At 24.3% G+C, this 22,261-nt stretch overlaps 1 protein-coding gene across 2 annotated transcripts in view; it reads left to right on the top strand.

Annotated features, from left to right (window-relative positions):
• The window catches only part of LOC136978052 (guanylate cyclase soluble subunit alpha-1-like), a 59,046-nt gene extending 40,552 nt beyond the window's left edge, over nucleotides 1–18,494 (top strand). Inside the window, exons 1-9 of one of the 2 annotated variants that reach the window (XM_067273696.1) lie at nucleotides 3,013–3,341; nucleotides 14,278–14,330; nucleotides 15,255–15,370; nucleotides 15,486–16,156; nucleotides 16,331–16,649; nucleotides 17,265–17,431; nucleotides 17,499–17,642; nucleotides 17,709–17,863; nucleotides 17,929–18,494. In XM_067273696.1, coding sequence (XP_067129797.1) covers nucleotides 3,165–3,341; nucleotides 14,278–14,330; nucleotides 15,255–15,370; nucleotides 15,486–16,156; nucleotides 16,331–16,649; nucleotides 17,265–17,431; nucleotides 17,499–17,642; nucleotides 17,709–17,863; nucleotides 17,929–18,145 — 2,019 coding nt within the window. In that variant the 5' untranslated portion in view covers nucleotides 3,013–3,164 and the 3' untranslated portion in view covers nucleotides 18,146–18,494. Of the gene's footprint in view, nucleotides 1–3,012; nucleotides 3,342–14,277; nucleotides 14,331–15,254; nucleotides 15,371–15,485; nucleotides 16,157–16,330; nucleotides 16,650–17,264; nucleotides 17,432–17,498; nucleotides 17,643–17,708; nucleotides 17,864–17,928 lie in introns of those variants that run through there. The other variant, XM_067273695.1, reaches the window with a different exon arrangement.
• Nucleotides 18,495–22,261: the final 3,767 nt, after the last annotated feature.

Raw genomic sequence — 22,261 nt, 5'->3', positions numbered from 1 at the left:
GTAAAAATAAATAGCAAATTAGTAAATATTGTTAGAGGAAAATGTGATTTTAGCGTTAAGAAAAATGCATATATATGTTTCTTAATTTAAAAAAAAATTAGGTTTATATAAATATATTTTTTCTTTTAAACGTTATATTGTGTAAATATTTAAAAGGGTGAAAATTATAGATTTATTTGTCGTCTTCTCTTGATATATTTAGTATAAATTTATTAAGAACCTCAACTTTTAACAATAAAATATAATTTATATGTATATAAAACTTTAAATTCAAAGGAAATACAGTATATGAAAATATATTGCAAAATTCTGTATTTGAATATGATCCTTTGAGTAATTTTATGATAAATTTCGTTTTTTAGTCTTCACATCTTTATGCAAATATTCATTATTCATAGAATCCTTCTCATAAATAACGTTTCTTTGTATAAGAACTTGAAGTTTTGCACCTTTTATATTTATAAAATCTCTTTCAAATCTATTCTAACATCTTTATTATAAATCTAAAATTGTTTCTTTGTTATTAGTAATGTCATGTGGTAAAGTCATCTTTATTCTTATAAAATATTACACTGATATCATCTCTTACCTCTGTCTAATATCTAAAGACATGAATCATGATATTTTATACGTTTCATTGCTTTAGGATATTTCTACTTTAAGTGACTCGTATGATTGTTGGTTTCAATTGCAATTTTATCGTGACTTTTGTTGCAAAATATGTCGTTTTTTCGGTTCCTTCAGGGAGTATATACAGTGGAATCTCAACAACTCTTAACTGTTGAGATAAAAAAGTCACTTGCTTATTCCCTCTTGTTTTATTGATCTCAGCGAAGATCTTTGTATAAAATAAATAATATTATAAATACTTTTATATAAATCTCAAGGATACAGCTTATTTTTATTTATATAATTAAGCGTTAAGATAATAAAATTTTCTTTTTTTTCCTTACTGTGATACGTCGCTATTAAATATTCATTTCATAAATATATATATATTTTTATATGATATAATTTCTGAACAGCACATTCATTTAATATATTAATAATTAATTATATTAAATAACGTCATTAAATTCGTTTCGTGTATATTTTATTTTTTAAAAACATAATTATTATTAATTTATAACAGCACATTCATTTAATTATTAAGCTAATTAATTATAATTATTGTTTTTACATCATCATCATTAAAAATTTATATTTTTTCAAATTACTTATATCTCCTCGGAATTAGCTGGATGTAGTTCTATATAGTATAAACTTTAAAATAAAGATTCTTTATAGATGTTTTTTATATTCATATATTTATTTTAATATAATTTTCCTACGAAAAATGTATTAAGAGTTTTTAATTATCAATTCTTTTTCTATTATAAGTACAGAAAAATATATTATTAAAAACATATTTATTACATTAAAATATTGTTATATATTAATTTCAGATTAAAATGTTCATAATTATGTTCTATGACTAAAACCATAAATTAAAAGACAATAAAATGCATTTAAAAATATTATTTAATTAATATTTAATTATTTTACTACTTTTAAATCTTTTATAACCAAACATTTTCCTATTCATTGTTAAATTTATTAGGCTACTTAAAATTTCATTTAAATTAGATATTATTAAGATTTTGAATAGAAGAAATATTATTGTTTCTTATAAATATTTACTTTACGATATATCTATTTCATTTCTGATGTTTATAAATAAGATTTTAAAATATTTTTATATACATTTAATCAACTTTTGTATATATTTTAAATCTTTTTTCTTTATTATCAAAAGTAAAAGATTTAATCAGTTTTAATACAGTCATGTTTATATATTTTTCATGGATGTTTGATTTAGCTCTCTTGTGAAATATCAGAAGTTTGCAGTTCTTTCATTGAAAAATAGCTAGGTATAGCATATATTTATATAATATTCGACAATAAATATAAAAAGGAAGTCATTCCTTGCTGATATAATATTACAGATTGAAGGAATAAATTATATTCTGCTTCTCTTTCTCACCCTTTTCCTTACACTTTAAAAGGTTTCTTAATACAGGATTCTTATTCTTAAATGCTTTCATTTATAAGTGTTAAAAGTTTAAACTATTTATATAAAAATAAAAAGATAATAATTTAAATTAAATTATATAAATCTTAGCTTAAATAAGTGTGAATATATCTCTTAAAGGTAACTTTATAAATTGATTATTATTTTTAACTGAATAAAATGTTTACTGTAAAAATATATACGTCATATTTATATATTTTGATGTATGTTTTATTAAAATATTAATAATTTTAATTTATTTTTTATTCATTTAATTATCGTATTTTATATTACTGTATATTAAAAGTATAAAAAATATTATATAATATATATAATTAAAATATAAGAGTATAAAATACATTAAAACGTAAAAAAAATTCATCGAACTTAAAAAATGGTTATTATTTTTTATTTTATTTATCGTATTGCAACATTATTGTTTCTATTAAAAAAGAAAAATAGATTATTCATCTTATGTCAGTTTTGTGTAGACGTAAAATAACATTAACTAAATGAATGTTTTAAAAAGAAAATTTATAGTTTGTTCGATTTGATAAACGAGATGTTAAATATAGATTATTACGTTCTTACTTCAGATATTTGTATTTTATATACACGATTTTCGTAGTCACGTAACGAATATACTACCCTAAGTCACGTTAGAGGTGCGTGTTATACACGCTTATAACAATGAGACTACAACAATTGGTTGTAAACTTAGCATTTAATTTATATATTTAGAAAATAACAAATAAATTTTCTACTACTTGTTAATCGAGTTTTCTCTTAAAGTTTCCTTAAAGTTGATGAGATGTGAATATCTTGATTATTTGTTTAAGAATAGGTCCTAGAGTCAAACAGTTCTGCTGTTAGTCGCTCTGTGTCTCCACCATCGAATATTGAACGATGTGCTTCTTTATAAAGCTAGAAACGAACTGAAAATCGAAGAGGAGAAGACAAGTTCTGTTCGAGAACGTTCCTAGTTATAAAGGCAAATTCTGTTACTGTGCAAGAAAAATTCTTTCGTATTAAAATTTGGGTTTAAGTGGAAAATATCTCTAATGTATCAGTTGTTTCTTCGATAGAATTCCACAAGTAAAGCTAAGAATAGAGCATGGGTTGTCCCTTCGAGAGAGGGGCACCCAATTCTTTTAATTCGTTAAAGGACAGTGAACAAGAGAGAAAGTTTCGTGTGCGAAATATTAACTTGGACAGATGTGACTTACATGAACTAGAAAGATTGGATTTACCTGGATTGACTGCAGCTGTTTTGAGTCTCATCAGTCCTTCGGTAAGTGCTACACGTGGTCGTTTATGCTTGAAAGATATACAATATGTTAAAGCAAATTCCAAAATTAATGATTAAATCAGAGAAATGTTTAATTATAATATTTCAAGTAACAGAAGTGTTTAAAACCTAAAACTGTAAATTTAATTATAAGCTATCTAATTTCAAAATTCTTCTATTAAATATCGGACTTTTATACTTCATATAACCTTAATTTCTCACTAAAATCTTATTTTAGTAATAATATTAATTATTATAAAAATTTTAATAATATTTGGTAAAATTTCAATCTAATCAAGTAATATTTAAACAGTTTTAAATTAAAAATGTATACTTTTTTAATATAAAAATTAGAATTGTTTTACGCTATTTGATGTTTTTTCATTAAATTTATAAAAAAATATTTGCTGGGAATTAAATTTTCATAAGATAATTTGTATGTTAAATTAGTTTAATAAATAATTATTTCGTTTTTTATGGATTATAAAAAATAGAATAATTTAAATTTTATGCTTTTAAACCTATCAATTTCTTTCGTTTTTATTACTAAAAAGTCGATTGACTTAATGAGAATCGTATGCAGCGCATGATGTGCTGAAGTTTGCAAGAATGTAGTCAGATAATTGAAGATAAAACTTCTATCGAATTTTAAGTGGGGTGAACTTACTCTCCTTTCTAACAAAACACCTCTTGGATTATACATTTCTTGTTAAGTTTCACTAAAAATAAAAATTCTTAGAAATGCTCTTCTCTTACTGTTTCTATGTGAACAAAAGGAATTTTCAAAACATTTTAACGTTAATTTTACGTTATAATTATGAATATATATTTAAAATATTGAATAAATTTAAATGAGCATTTTTTGAATTAATTTTTTATGTTATGCTTATTAAAAGTCATTTAAACGAGAGCTTAATCTTTATAGACAGCAAGAGGAATTGCCACTGTCTTTTAAGTTATTTTCTAATTACTTGGTAGTTTATCTAAACAAGAATGTTTCCGTAAAACTTTGTTAAGGTATTTAAAGAAAATTGCAAATGTGTCATCACCAGTTAAGTTTAAAAGTAGATAAACACAAAGTTAAGTTATTGTTATTTAAAAAATTAGCATCTTACCATGAATGAAACTCAAATATATTTTTATATAAATTCTTATTATATTTATACCAGTAAAAATGTAAAAATGTAATTAATATTCTTATTATTTACATAAATTATTATTTAACATATGTAATTAGAAAACTAGAAATTCTATTATTAAATTCAAGTAAAAAATTACGATTTTATCCCTGTAACAGAATAATGGGATTATTTTTACCATTGAAAAACTTTTATTAAATAAAACTAACTATTTTAATCAAAATTATCTTAATTAAAATCGATTTTATTTTTATCTTAAGACTTGATAATTAGTTCAGAAGTTATATGTAAAGTTATTAAAATTAAATATAAAATATCTAAATAATATTCTACAGATAATTATATAATTATTTTATAAAATGTAAACCTTTACATTATATTTTTCAGTTATTTTATTTTCTGCTTCAGTTTCCATTATAGTGATACATCTCCAGTAACATATATCATTTATGGATACATTATAAATTTAATATTTTATTTTTATAAAAGAATTTTGTTTATAAAACAATACGTTTCTCTGTAAATCTAGTATTTCATATATTGCTTATCGTTCCATCAGGAATAAAAGGATAAAATTATGTCCTCTAGGTACTTTACATATCAAGCCAACCCTGACCACTTTAATCACTGCAAAAAAAGGAAACTTCCATTAAGTCTAAGTAAGAAAATAGCATTACTCTCGATTTATTGAGAATCAATTGCCATATGCTATTTATTTTTACAACCTATTCTCACTTTTCTTACCTTTTCTCTCTTGTAAATTGCATTAGAAGACAGTAGATGAAAAAATCCAATAATTGCGTTTATACAATTCCATATGATTAATCGTACTAAGGACGACTGTTATGCACTTTTAGCATTACTGTTCAAGCAGCTCACTAGAAATATTTATTTATTTATGAGAATGTTGTGAATTGCATTGCAACAACGAGTAAATTGTATGATACAAGTGTTGTTTAAATGTATACTGTGAAGTTGAACAATGTTCCCTTTCACAATAGACATTTTAGCTCTTCTCGGAATTTATATCTGCTTAAGAAAATAAAAGATAATTATTAGCTTCGTGTAATCTTATAACACTAAACCTATTCAGAAGCGAGAAATGTCTATTATTGTAAATAGCAGCAATTGTATTCAATAACAGAATATTAATATTATACATTTTCTCATGCATACATAGAGTTAGAGAAATATTCTCTTATATTATTAAATTACCAAGTAGAATAATTCTCTTTAGAAATTCAGATTTTAATTTATTATGAAAACTTATCGTTAAAATTAATATTTCAATGATAGACATGCCTTATTTTAGTACTAGTTTAGTGAGGAAATACCCGAAAAATGATAATTTCTATTCCAAACTCGTTATATGGACTGTGTTTGTTTTCCTTTAATACAAATTTTCACATTAATTTTATAGAGGATGAAAACATAGAATGAGATATAAGAACTTCTTAATAAAATTATAGTAAAAACAAAAGGATAATATTTATTTAACCTATATTTTTTCTTTCTTACAAATGTTTTTCTGAAGAAACAAATGGAAAAAAATCGATTCGAATCGAAATACTTGACTTCTATCAATGTAAATGTAAAAATATGGAAAAAACTGTAAATTTTTTCCTATATTTTCATTTATTAATTTAAAAATTTCCAAGTTTTGTATATTAAAATTTTATTCTGACAGGATAAAAAATTTAACTAATTTTCTAGAGAAAAAACATATTTTAAACACTTCAGATTTTATATACAAGTATTCATTTTATAGTTAAATATTTAAAAAAATCTATAATGAAAAATAAAATGTAGAAAATAGATTTAATGTATAAGCCAATGTGGTTATTATTTAGATACTTAAAAAGTGTTTTTGTGTTTATAAATGTAGCAATTGCAACGATAAAAATTGCACTTCTAAGAAATTGGAGTGTTGGGAAACTTAATTGTCCAAGGGATTTCGTGTTGGAAATTCTAGAAATATTGTCTCAAGAGTTTCGAAAACTTAGCGATAAATTCAATACCATAGTTGATACGTGATAAAATAGTTAACTGGTTATTGATTTCTAAACTGAAAAAGTAACAAATATATATATATATATATTTTTCAGACATTAAAAAAATTAATTAGATTTCTATAAAATCAAACTGTTTCCAAATAAAATTGTAATACAATTATGATCGTTTTATATGATAATTATAATTAAAATCATCAATCAAAACAGTAATAAAAGTGTAGATATCATCAGGTTTAATTTATTTGGGATTTTTATTGCTTTAGTAGTATTGCTGCTACAGCAATATTAAAGCAGGAAATTAATGGTTTATTAAATAAATTTTTATCGATAATTTTATAAAAACGTAAAGGAATTTAAATTATTAAAATATTCTTAGAAAATTCGTTCTGAATGCATAACCAGAAAAAATACTTTTCTACTTTTAATAGGAATTTAATAAACAATTTCATTTTTTAAATTATAAAAGTAATGTATATAAAGAAAATATACTTTAAATTATTTGGTTATAAAGTCATTTTTAAGTTATTTTTTCTTGTTTTTTAATGGGACAAAATATGATATTTATTTCATTTTATGTAAAAAATTTTAATAAATATTATTGGTTAAAAGTAAAAAAATAATGACCAGTTTTATTTTTTTATTCGATCCTTTAATTGATTCTTTATCAATACTGAAGTACGAAAGAAAATAGGATTTATTACATGAAAACAATTACAAACAATTAATTATTAAAGAAAGAAAATAAACTCAGTTTACCACTATTGAACATTAAAAGATTCATTTCTTTTAGTAAATTATTTTATTTTAATTTTAAAAATGCATACATGCATATTAAATGATAAGCGATGATAAGTGAAATTTTAATTTTAAGATATAAAATTTATAAACCGTTTTAAAATATTAAATGATTTGTAAGTAAAAGAATATTTTATACAAAATAATTTAAAAGAAATTATTTATTAATTTTCTTTTAATTAAGATTATTTGTTTTTGTGTACTACAAATAAATTTAATAATAATAAGAGATAAAAGCTTCTACAAGGCGTTGGTTATAAATTTATTTTTATCAACAAATAAGCTGAATTTTCCATTTAAACTAAACAAATATAAAAATTAATTTTATTAAATTGTTTAAATAAAGTATTTATATCGTGTTTTCTTAGATTTTTCTTATACTCTTAGATTTTGTATCAAATTCTTTTCGTATATGGAAGAAGGAAATATTATTCGAGTTAAAAAAAAGTTTTATATAAAAAATAATATATGATAAACCCATTGTTAGTCTTTTTATCTACGCAAATAATTTTTTCACTGAAAAATTGATTTTTTTAACATGTGTCAGTTTGAAATGACGATTTAAAATATCTTTTTACCATGGATGAAAACTTGAATCATTCAGAAATACTTGATTTTTTAATATGAATGAATTGAGATCATTTTCTATTACATTAAGCAAATTTCAAGTCACATTCATATTAAATGACCATACACCTAGGGATTTCAATTGCTGGATCCCTCATCCAGCAATCCAGCTAGATCCAGTGCATTCTTTGGCCTGCGGATCCGCAAATACTCAATTAACTTTCTAAATAATGGCGCAAAAGTCTACATTGTCGGTGTTGCCGCTTTGCTAACTACTAGACTGCTACTAATTACTTACTCACTACTTTACTAACACTAATAATTAAATTACTTATAAATAAACTATACCTTTATTAATCCAGCAAAATTTAATAAAATAATAACGTATTCAATCGCTTTTAACGATCTTCCTCAGTTACAAAAAAATACAACACTAATAATTTTCGCATTGTATACTGACGTAATCCCACTGTTTTCAAACTTTTAAGAAACGATAAAAAGAAAGAGAATCGGATTTCAACAACGGGTATATATTCGGTGCCTTTACACGACCAACGTTTCAATTCCAAGCTTGTTTAGGTGGGTGCAACGATGCACAGTTTTAAACAAAGGCTCAAGGAGCACAAATATACAATCAGTAAGAACCTTGAGAACACTGCGCTGGCATCATACGTAAGACAGAAGGATGTTAACGTCCAATGGGATCAAGCGGCAATTATAAAAACGACGACGAATAGGCAAACGGTCAAACATCTTGAGAGATTGGAAATCTGCAAGGCGCACATGGAAACTGGTTATATAAACCATAGAGATGCGGATTCATTGTCTACCACGTAGAGATCCTTTTACATTAATTAATGTTATTAAAGGACAATGCTGGTTTCGTTGTCGTATCTCATATATTTTTTTTCTTTTTCGCTATTTATTTTGTTTATTTATCTATATTTTGTCCGCTTGGGCATTTTCCGTTAATTTTTATATTTATTCCGAACACATTTTATGTTCGATATTTAATGTTCTACTTTTTTGTAACTGAGGAAGATTGTTAAAAACGATTGAAAACGTTATTATTTTATTAAATTTTGCTGGATTGATAAAGATGTAGTTTATTTAACTTATTCTACTTCCAGTACATAGTTTTTATATACTTATAAATAAATACAGACTGATATGTAGAGCCTATATAAGAAAACTGGTAAGACTGATAGCCACTTAGCCACTGATTATCCGTCCTTACCTTATTATTGGATAAATTCACACTTTTAATGTCATGGCAAAGGACGTAACCAGGCACGTTACACTCATCTCTTAGAATTTTACACAAAAAAAATAACATTCACATTTTTTTCTAATTTATATAAAATTCAGAAACCGCACTGACTGGCATAACATAGCATTGGAACTATAACTTAAATAACTTACACTGATTCCTAATATCAGAAAATTTCATTTTTTGTCATCAGCTAAATTACGTTATTTATAAACAGGTGAGTTTTAGTAAAAACGTATTTTAAATGAGACTAAAACTATTTTGCCATAAATAAATGTACATGAAAAACGAAGCTAACTACAGTCTATTACTTTACAAACATTGTTTACTTCTTCCAATAACTATATTGTTTCTGAAAATCATAAATTGAGTTTTACTCGGATTTATTTTTTAGCACAATAATTTTAAAACAGACTGCAAAAACGTTATCTGTGTATTGTAAGCAGTGAATTATTTTCATCTCAGTTTATATCCCATCATATTTGATGGGATATAAACGTAAAAATGAAAGAGAAACGGCAAAATTTGTTCACGTTATGCCCGTCTGTGTTTATTTTAATTGAGGCATATTCTGCGTTTTTTTGAACAATTGGAGCTTTGTGGTTATACACTAGCCTGTTTAATCTTCAATGTTTCTAATACGGTATTTAAATTGAATCGAAAGTCTTCAATGTTTATAAAAACAATAAAAACTGTTTTTTCTTGAAAGTTGGTTCTGTAAAATAGAGTATAGAGCAAAAATTGCTCGAGTTCTATCTCTGTTCTGGGTATAAACAAGCTAGATTTAACTTATTAGATTGTTTTGCTTATTCCATTCTTGAATCCTATTGTTAGTATAGATGAAAATGCCTTTCTCAATGCCGATAAAAAGCCTGATGGGCGATAACTTTCAGGATTTTGTTGACTGAACTTTTTTTTTTATAAATCCTACAATACTTAATTATAGTCTAATCTAGTATATATGCAGCTGTTAAAATATAATTTAATACACGAACTAATATAACGAATTGAATAGGAAGTTGTTTTAAAAATAATACTAATATTAAATTCATACTTGGTGAAGTACTATTATGCATAGTTTTAAAGATTGATCTAATTGTTGCAATGTTATTTGTCGGTCTATCCCAGTTTCATTATTTTTTCAGTACTAATTATGACAACTCTTCAGTATTACTAGTAAACCTTTACAATACTGTAAACAGTATAGTACTATAAAAAATTTATAAAATATTAATTTAAAAATATGCTAATAACAAACTTAATGCGAAAGTACACTACATAAATGAGAAAAACAGTAAAATATGTTACAAGATTAATTATAATAATATATGCAGTTCGTTAAATTATATAAAATACCAATCAGAAATGATTTTTTGAAATTTTAAATAAATTCATGAATAGCGATTATTTTATCAACACAATTGGTCAAAGAAGTAAATATTTTTGAAATCAAACTTTAAATTTTAAATCCACCAATCAATGATAAGATAAGTAATCTATTTCAAATCTTTTATACGTTACATCTTGTATATATCTCAGAGGACTACATATAAATTTACGATATATTTTTAAATATTTTTAATTTAATTAAATTTCAATATATTTGCTATAAATCTTGTAAAATAAGGTATTATATATTTAATTTAATGTAGATTACATTAGTTATTAAAATAGATATTAAAATTTTATAGATTTAAGATTTAATTTAATTCTTCTATCAGTTAATAATTTGAAGTTAAAATTAGAAACTTTTGTTAATACTCTATTATTTATTAACTATAAAATTTAATAAGTAATAAATGATTTAATAATAATAAATAAGAAAAATGTTCAAGGTAACATCTTACTGAAAGAAAACAATTTAAATCGTATAAAAAATCAAACAATTAAATTTACATTGTTATTTTTATAATTAAATTTCAATTAAGAATAAAATAATTAAGTTCTATTTTATAAAATATTTTTAAAAAATTGTAGAAAATAAAAATTGTTAAGTAATAAATTTTTAATTTTAATAAAAATTTTTTTAAATAGAAAATCCATTTCTGGAAATTATTTTAAATTACATTTAAGATGTGAAACGCTTACAAATTGAAAACACTTCATTCATAAATTGATAAAGAAAATTTTATTTAAATACTTTAAAATCTGACAAGTCAGAATTTATTTCTGTTTTCTTTTAAATATAGTTTTTAATTTCAAATATTAAATTCATAACCTTAAAAATTGAATTTTGTTTTATAATTAAAATTAAGAATGAAATTTAAAATGTTTATTTAACTAGTCGTGAATTAATTGTGAATTAATTGTAAATTAATTGATAAATATAAAAAAAATTAAACTTTAATTTTTCAAATAATTTTATAGTATTTTTTTTTTAAATCATTGAAATTATATTAAAATTTTAATGTAAATTTTATTTTTTACAGATTAAATGGTCATTTAAACTAAAAAGTTTTAGATATTTTTATAGAAATAAATGTATTTTCTAAACATTTTACTTTGCTTTTCAATATATAAACCACTTTAACTAAAAAATTTGATTAAGGCTTAATTTATTTTGTTTTAAAAGTATAAACTTTTGACATAATATATTTTCTTCCTCATTTAAAATACTTTAAATGTATTTAATACGTTTTTTTCCACTTTCCAAGATATAATTAAATGAATTAAGATCGTTCACGTTAAAATCATGTTTAAAAATCGTTAAAACTTTTTCTTAATAATAATAATTATAATAAAATTATATAAATCTTAAAATCATATTAAAGCTTTTAAGTTTAAATGTGTGCAGTCATTAAAAATCTACATTTATCATATAAAAATTAGTTTAATGTAATTTTTTTATAACGTTTAAAGAGCTTGGAAGAAATTATTACTTTAAAAATAATTTATGTAAAATTCATAAATATCAGGAAAAATATTATATTATTTAATAAAACATTTATTTTAACGATAACGAGTAATTTTTCTATGCGCTCTTCAATTAATTTCTTCGATATAGCATCATTAATTTGTTTACAGTTACATTGTTTCATATTGTTCAATTAAATCTTCTTTAATTTGCTGTAATAACTTTGTTCAAACTAAATTTAAACATAGAGAGATCAAAGGAAACTAATAATTAAGCATCATATTACTGTGATTAGTAGTTTCTCTTGTTTCCTATTAATATCAATGCGTTCGCTTCATTAACTCTATAATCAGTTTGGAAACAGTTTTAATGTAAAATTATGCTTATCTACATTGAAACATCAGTTCCTTTATCTGTTCATAAAATAGTACAAATTTATATAAATTTAATATATTTAATTATTTTTTTAAACACGAGTTGATAGCGTAAATAATGCTTGTCACAGTTTTTCCTCCACATCAATTAATTATTATCGAATAAACAAAATCGTGACTATAAATCAAGCTTAAATATGAAAAAAATTATCTAATCATCACGAATAAAGGATCATCACATATCTCCTCCTATTTTTCTCTTTGATTTATGTCCTGTTGACAACCCGTAATAATTTCATCTTGGATTTTTTTTTCGTTTTTTATAAATATAATTTTTACGTAGAGATATTCAAATTTTATATGATTAATTGTTCTTCGAAACACACAACATTCTTGTATGTTAAATGAAAGTATAAGAATTCTTTTGCAAAATGTCCTGAATTAGATATATAAAATAACATTTTCTCTCTCTCTCTCTTTTTTTTATATATATTTAAACAATATAAAATCAATAAACTTTATAAAGTTTACTTCACAAAAATTGATTTTTGGATCGTTCTTTTCCAATTTTTTAAAGTTTTCTTAGCGTTTTCAAAATATGTTTTAACAATTTGCCAAGTATATATTTCAGTTCTAAGTATTAGCAAGAAGAATCTATCTAAGAATGGCATACAATAGAGAATGAATGTTTTTGATGGATGAGAATGCATTGAAGCGAGATAAGGATGTTATATGAGAATGAAAATGGTTCAGGTATGGAATAAGATAGAAGAAAAATTGGAAAGAATTGACAGTTTCCAACATCCCGACAATATAAAATATAGATTAAATCAATAATAAATCATATACACGTCTGCAATTAATTTTGGTAATATTTCACTTTATAATTTTCGTTAACTTTAAACTATGGCTTTTGCCTTTTATCAGCGGATTATTGTGTAATTCTATACATTCAACTGATTGGTAATTTAGATTAATGAGAATAATTCCTGGATTTTCCTACTAAATGATAATGAAGATTGATAAATTCTCTGCATTGTATTGAACAATAATCCGAAATTAACTTCCTGATTCGTATCTACATTTTTCTGTAGGATAATTCTGTCTTACATAACTTACTGCATATGAATAGCAAAATTTATATAGTACAAAATCCCCAGATAACTTTTGCCTTCGTGTGTCTTCTTGAAACAACATATTATCTAATGGAAAAAGAGAGTCGTATGATGTCTAGAAGGGATAAAATCTATTGCTCTACTAATATTCTTTTGCCTCTGTCTTTCTTGTAGCAACATGACATAGTTCTTACAATTTCTCCAGGGGTTACTCTGTAGAAAGAAAGAAAACAAAATGTTGCTTTAGTTGGTTTCTTTCTTATATGGCTGACCATCTGAGGATTTTCTTGAGTTAAAGAGAGGAGAGAATTAACTTCTTCCAGCACTATTAAGAAAGTTTGCAAGTATATGTGTTAAGATTACTTAACAGTATTTGTGTTTAATCTGACTTAAGCTAATTTCCGAGCTTAAACTTACTTATACCTCTATTGAAAAATTTACAATATGGTGTTTCAACTAATTCCAATCTAGCAAATGAGATTATAAGTCACAGCGTTTTATTGTTCCTCATTGTATAGTTAATCTTGATTATCTGTAATGTTAACGGTTAGGAAATAAATTTAAGACAATTAATAAGCTGGATATATGCATAGAAGCTCGACATTCTGCTAAGATTAAAGGAATCAACAAAGTAATGGACGTGTTCTTGACACATTTCTATAACAATACATGAACATTATAAAATCTTTCTTAGAAAACAATAAGAAGAAAATCAATAAATTAAGATATATTAATATGATTTATTTATATTTAAGCTTTATCAGTTGCATTTTTACTTAAAATTTATTCATAAGTAATTTCTTAAATTCGCAGAATTGTGCGATAGCTTCAATAATTGAAAGTGTAGCGGGAGAACGACCTCTTAAGTGAGTACTTTTTATCATGATAAAATTATTAATAAATTTAATTATTTTTTAAAGTTAAGTTCTTCTTTGATAACGTTTATGGTATGAATTCATCATGGCATAGTGATAACGAGTAAACAGTTATATTTAATGTCTGTATAAAGTTTAAACTGTTCACTAAGTTAGCAAAACTTTAGAAAAATCAATATGTTCTGACGTATATCATTTGGCTTTTTACCAATTTTAAAGATAGGCAACTTTTTGTCTCTATTTTTATACCTTAAAAATGTATTTATACTTTATATGAATTTTTATATTCAGTTCAGTACTTTCAAGAATCTTTTTTCATATTTAATATTTTAAAAATATTTTTTAAAAATACTTTAAATAAAAATGTATTTAAAATTAATATATTTCTTGTTAAAAGTAATTAAGAAAAATATTTTTAAAATTTATAAATTATTCTGTTTTATATGAAAGGAGTTGTTTCTCTCTGTAGTAAAATTTACTGTAGAATTTTACACTAAATATTTTTCAATTAACGTTTTAAGCCTTAAAATATTCTCTCTCATAAAATTCATACCTTTTTATAATGTAAACAGAGATAAAGGTAAAATCTGTTACATTTTTAAAAATCTTACTCTTTAATATCAAAAAAGTTTAATTGTAACCTTATATTAGTTTCCGAGATATGTATTTAAATTATAAAAAATTCGTTCGTGGAAGAAGTAATTCTAATTTTAATTAATCTGATATTGGTAATGTATAATAACATTGTTTTTTAAAATAAAATGTTTCTTGTTAAAGAACATTAACGTTTTTTGTACGCAAATCTGTAAAATTTATAAATATAAAAAGTGAGAACAAAATTTATATGCAAATTACATCCTGTTCTCTTCTCTAAATTACACTTTTTGTGAGTTATCTTTTCCATTTTTTTTCTAGAGAAGCGCATTTTGTTAACGAAAGACAATCTCATGATGTGCAAAGAAATGAGACAGAAAATGATATGCAAAAATCTGAAGTTTACAAGAAACTGTTTGAATATGCATCTTCCGTTGGTTAGTACTTTCATTTTATAATGTTTCACTATTAAATTCTGTAAAAAAAATTTAAGTAAAATGAAAATTTATTTACTTAATTTGGAGACGAAGTTTGTGAATTATAATTTCGTAGATATGGAAGAAGATGCGCTTCTAGAAGAATGTGGAAACTTTCATGTAGATGCCTGCTTGAAAAAACATGGAAGAGCTTTAAATTTTCTAGGTGGTACGGCTATCGACTTCTTCACTAGTTTAGAATGTCTAGATTACGTTCTTAGTAAATCGGACCACGAAGAAAGAGAGACTCTTAGAGTGTTGCCAAAATCATCCAAAGATCATCTAATCTTAGAATTATCAACTAAGAGGTTATTTTGGGCTAAAGCCTTTGTTGGAGTCATCAAGAGGATTTTAGATAGTTTGTTCCACTTAAGAACTATCATCGAGATGCAAGGGAGTGCCGTCGATAGTTATTTATATGAAGTAAATGTTATAGAATCTAACAAGAAGGATCATCTTCTGTTGGAAAGTAATTCAATAGAAACAGAAGATACTCGCTTATCGGTTGCTTCATTTTGTAAAGCTTTCCCTTTCCATTTTGTTGTTGATCGTAACTTAAAACTAACTCAAGTGGGTTTAGGTTTGTCTAAACTTATCGGTGGTCGAAATAAGAAAATTCGAGGATGTAACATTACGAAGTTTTTTCGTATACTCCAACCGAAAGTGTCGCCCAGTTTCCAAGCTATTTATGCTAAAATGAATATGCCTTTCTTTCTGTCAATTCAAAATTGTCATAAACAAGTTGAGGTAAGCATTAATTTCAATAAAATGTTTTTAAAATATGATTAAACGGGCTAAATAATTTAGTAATGTGAGTGCAGATACTACGGCATTTTAGTTACATATTTTATACGCTAAATAAATGATTTATTAGGAAAATATATTTTAAACATCGCTAATTCTAATGTAGAATATTTTTAGGGGATGGAGCTGAAAGGACAGATGATATATTGTCCAGAATCCGACTCCTTACTGTTTCTTGGATCTCCAGTTGTAGACGGTTTAGACGAGATGAATGCTAGAGGTTTGTACTTATCTGATATCCCCATCCACGATGCCACCAGGGATATCATTTTAGTAGAGGAGCAGGTGAGAGCTCAAGACGGGCTGAAAAGAAGGATGGACAAGTTGAAGAACTCTATACAGGAAGCCAATAAAGCTGTCGAAGCTGAAAGGAGGAAGAACGTAGATTTGTTGCATCTTGTCTTTCCACCTAACGTTGCTAGAAAGTTGTGGCTCGGTAAATGCAATTACTCTTTCTATATTATCCGGATTTGTGATAATGACCGTTTATATTCTTTCTCTTGCACATATAAGCTTACTATAAAACTTCAAAAATACAATAAAAGGTAATATAAGTAAGCAACATAATTGAGTTCCTACATTGATTTATGCAAAATCGCATATATAACTGGCAAAAAGTGTGGATCTATTGAACATTCTTCGAAAGAATGTAAAAGATATAATACAATTAAACAGTTTTTTTTTGGTGTATTTTATAATATATTTTTCTAATTTTGATGCGTTTTTACGAGCATAATTTAATATTTTAATAAATATCAAAATAAATTGATTATTTTTATGTCATTTCTGATTTACATATTTAAATGTTAATTTTAATATTTATAAGTATAATCTTTTTAAATGATTAAAAATTTTTGTATGCTTTACAAGAAAATAAAAATTGACTCTTCTACTTTTAGCTAGAATTATTAATTACATTACTAAATATTGTTTGTAGCTTTTTAGAAAATAAAAAAAAATAACTGAAAATACCGAGGAAAAATTTAACACTAAATAATGATTTTTTTTCTTGTATTTAAATTATCAACGTCGTATGGCTTTATTTTTACAGGTGAACACGTAGAAGCCCAACAATACGATAACGTGACAATGTTATTCTCGGACATAGTAGGCTTTACGGCTATCTGCTCAACTGCCACACCCATGATGGTAATTAATATGCTTAACACGCTATATACGATGTTTGACATTTTTTGTGGAGAATTAGATGTTTATAAGGTAATTATAATTAATAGACGGCATAAAAATTAATTATTTTATTACGAAAAATGAAATTTGTTACCAGACAGAAACAATTGGTGACGCTTATTGTGTTGCCGGAGGTCTTCACCGTCCAAGCAAAACTCACGCTCAACAAACAGCATGGATGGCTCTCAAGATGATGGATGCTGCTCAAACTGTACATTCTCACGATGGAAAACTACTGCAGGTGAGTGGTTACATTCAAATTTCGTTCAGAAAACAAATATATTTGTAATTATTTTAATTATATCAGATGAGGATCGGGTTACACTCGGGATCAGTTTTGGCTGGAGTGGTTGGAGTGAAGATGCCACGTTATTGTCTTTTTGGGAATAACGTCACTCTAGCTAACAAATTCGAATCCGGGAGCAAACCTGGAAGGATAAACATTAGTCCAACCACTTATAGGTAAGAGTTATATATTTATTTTAAGAATAATTGCCGATTTTTAAACATGCTAATCATATTTTCAGCTTGCTTACAGAAACCGAAGGATTCTCTTTTGTATCGCGCAAACCGGAATGTCTTCCTCGTGAATTTCCCGCTGATATCGAAGGAACTTGTCATTTTCTAGACTCTTATCACCACCCGGATGTAGAACGACATCAACCACTTGACGTTCACATAAAGAAAGTTGTCGAAGAATTAGAACTAGATGTCACAACCCCGTGGAATACGGAAAAAACGTAATGAATGTAGCACAAGTTATGAAGTGTCTGAAAAATCGTTACTTCTCCATGTTATTTCACATTTGGAATATTGTTTATTAAGAAAAGTGACATTCTAGAGAATGAATTTGTATTCCATTTCCTTTCATTTTGCTAATGTTCTGGTTTTCTTTTTCTTTACCATTTCCCATTTCCCTATGTCGTTACCGAGGAAGAATCAATCACAATAGAATGGCTCCAACAAGCTAGTGATTGGTCAATTAAACTACAATTATGAAACTAAATTAATATAAATTGAAATGTCTAAATTAATTCTTTAGTGTGATTTTTATATAATAAAGGAAGAAAGGAATTATTTATTAAAAATTATTATTTTCAATAAATTCTAAAATTCTTGAATATTAAAAGATATATATATATATACTTTATAACTTTATTTTAAAAGTACTTTTTACATATTTATGCTTCTTTTATTATTTTTAAAACAATAAAAGTAATTAAATTGTCAATTCGAAACTACTTTAGTCCATTAAAACTGTTTGTCTTATTGTATATTGCTTGTTGAATGTTTGTGAATTTTCAAATTAATATTTTTTAATTGTAAATATTTGCACCCCAAAAATAAAAAGATGAAAAATATATATGCCTATATATATATATATACATATATACACTGTATGTATTGAAGTTAAGAATATTTCATTTTAGTTAAATTTTTATTTTGTTATATCAAATTTTATTTCGATTAAAATATGAGTTTCTTAATGGCACGAAATCTACTAAACGATTTAAAGCAGAGACTCGTACACTATTTAATTTTATATATACTCTTGTTTGCACTTATAATACTGAGAAAAAGAGCTCAATTATGTTTATATTATTTTAAAAAGTACAGAAACTTAAACCTTTAAAGAAAGTCTGGTAAGAGTAATAATTTAATTTTTTTTAATTCGAAATTCAGTTTATATCATTCGATGTTCGTTAAAATTCTTTACATCACACTGCATACTCAAGTTTAAAACAATTTTAAGTGTTATTTTCAATATATTTCATTGTTTCTAATCGCTGACAGATTCTAATTTCGCATGATCTATGTATAAATTTAAAAAAAATTCTCCTAAATAAATAATTAAAATAAATACTAAATATATTAATGTAAAAAATTACTTGTTTAAATATTAACATAAAAGATTGTTTTAAAGTATTTAATTATTATTTTTTCATAATCATTAAATTTAATTATAATATAAATTTATTGTCCAGAAAAGGGGGAATACATAATTTACAATGAAAATTTTAATTCTGAAAATAATTTAATTTAAATTGAAGTACATAAAATTTGACAGCCATTATTCTCTTTTAACTACTTCAATTTTCTGGAAAAGAAAATTCTCTTTAATCTCATCTGGCTAAAGGCAAAATAATTTCAATAAATTTAACAGAATTTCAATAGACTGCTATTATCAAATATTCTTTATTAATATCGATTGTCTTAATTCAGTTGTTAGAAAATCTGAAAAAAATTAGAAAAAAAAGAAATGTACTAATGGTTAATGGAGCGGAATTAGATATTTTATTTGAAGTAAATGCTCGCATTTTATAGATTTTTTTCAAAAATAAATGGATTATATTTAAATAATTTTGTTAAATTTTTGTTTATTTATACCTTTTAAAAAGTATTTTCAGCTCGATTGGTTTTCTTTTGCAAAAATTTGAATATTTTATTATATTAAAAATGAATAAATTCTCTTAATCGTCCGCTTCATCGTGATAGTTTTATTAAAATTTTGATTAATTATCTTATGGAGTTTTTAAACACACGTATTAATATAATAAACATTTAAATTATAAAGAAGAAAATATTATATTTGTAGTTTGAGAAAGTTTAAATTAAATTTTAAACCTAAGATTTTAGTTGCTTAAATTTCTTCTATTATAATTAAAATAAGATTGATGACACAATTTTAGTTCGATAGTAAGTACTGTATAACAACTGAGAAGATATAATTGTTAACGTTAAAAATAAACATAAAGAATATTTTCTGTTACAATAGAAAAATATTTATGATTTTAATAAAAAATATTTAAATAATATTTGAAAATAGCTTCACTATAAATCGATTTTTTTCTTAACTTTTTAATACATCCAGGGCTTCAAAGAAGTGAGATGAAGCCCGAACAAGTTACTAATGTGGGCCCATTTCTCTTCGAAAACATAATAAATGTATGAATAAAATTAATAAAACGAAAAAAAATTTCGACTTTTGACCATTTATCAAAAGACATTTGAATATATATCGTGATTTTTATGTAAAACATTTAAATTTTAGGGATCTGAGTCCGGGATTTAAGCCAAAAGTCTTGCTGTCCTCTCTTTTTAAATATCTTAATATTTATTAAAAACACTAAAGTATTTTGTATATTTACTAACATAAATCATTAAAGTTTATTCGAAATTTTTTGTTATATTTATCAACTATTATTTAGAGTTAAACTAATTTGAAATTTATTAAATGATTTTTAAAGCAATTTCGCTATAATTATCTGTCACATAATTTTGAATTTGATTATATTTTATAACAACTTTTATATTGTCCATAAGTTCGTGAACAGTATCACATGTATTACTTAAATTGGAATACTTTAAATTAGTATACGTAAACAAGCAACGTATTCCAATTTAAACTAAACTAATAGGATAAAACAACAATATATTATAACGGGTATTGTAGTAAATTAGATATCTACTACAATACTCATAAACAAGAGAAATTTCTTTATGAATATATGTTTTATATAGATAAATTTTACCTTTATGTACACATTTACTTTTTAAGTTAAAAAATATATTAAATTTATTTTTAAAAAAACAATTTAATAATGTAAAAATGATTGAAAACTTTATGATTTATAATCATTTCCTTTCTTCATATGAAGGTTAGGAAATTACAAATAAAAATGTTATAAAATTATTATTATTAGCTAATTAAATTTTATTATGATATATATGACAAATAATCATAAATAAAACAGTTTCTAAAGTTAAAATCATAAGCCACATAATGACTTCATACCGTAGGTTAAATGCATCCGGACTTAATATGATGTTCCATTTGGGATAGCGTAATAAGAATCTCTTCAAGGTTAATGTATTTTTGCTGTTTTGATGGTTCTTAATACCTTGGAGCCATTTGCAATTCCTGTTTTCTCTTCGACATAAAGCTTTCTGACAATCGTTATATGTCAATATCATGCATTTACTCTCTCTCGAGGCTTCTGCATTCAATCCCTATTCTCATTATGCCCTTATCTCCAACTTTGCCATCACATATTCAGCATTTAACACCTTAGTGACTATATTTTCGGTGTTTTTTTTTTATGTTGGCTAATTTATATCTTCATCTAATGATGCCATTATTAAAGAATTCGCTTTATCTTAATTACCTTCATCAAATACTCGAAAAGTAATGTTCAGAAAGGTTAAAAATGTTATTAATTTTTATACAGAAATTCACTACAAACTTATAATATTTAATTTTTATTACATAATGATGTTTATCTTCAAAGTTATTTCGAATTTTACTCGACCGAAGTGACTCAACTCGATTTTATAAAATAACTTAACGATTCCTTGGGAATTATTTGAGACACAAGCCGACTTCTAAAATTAGTAATTTACATTTAAATAGTTAAATAAATTTCGTTATTATGATTAAAACAAAAATAGTTTATTGAAGAGATGTATTTATTCAGAACACGATTATCCTAGGTTGTTGTATCAATGTACAGAGGAAACGATCTTACAGATGCGCATCGAGTTCATTTTATGGCTTACAGAAGGAATTATGGCCTATGTACGATCGTTGTTGTTACACTAGAAGCATACTGATGATACTAATAACTAATACAAATGCAACAGAAAAACCATTTTATTGGATTTTTCCGTCTGTTCAACTCTTGTCCTCCTAAATAACAACGTTATTTTCTCACATAAACATTTATACATACATATAGTGTATTTATATATATATAGACTTAAATGTTAAATTTTAAATAATGTAATTATTACTGTATTATATACGTATAAATTATACAAATATATAAACAGAGACATGTTTTAATTATTTAAACAAGTCTT

Source organism: Centruroides vittatus, unplaced genomic scaffold, assembly GCF_030686945.1.
Source record: "Centruroides vittatus isolate TY-2023 unplaced genomic scaffold, ASM3068694v2 contig_487, whole genome shotgun sequence".
Lineage (NCBI taxonomy): Eukaryota > Metazoa > Arthropoda > Arachnida > Scorpiones > Buthidae > Centruroides > Centruroides vittatus.
The sequence above is the reverse complement of the archived record's forward strand: the minus strand, read 5'-3'. Positions and strand labels throughout refer to the sequence as shown.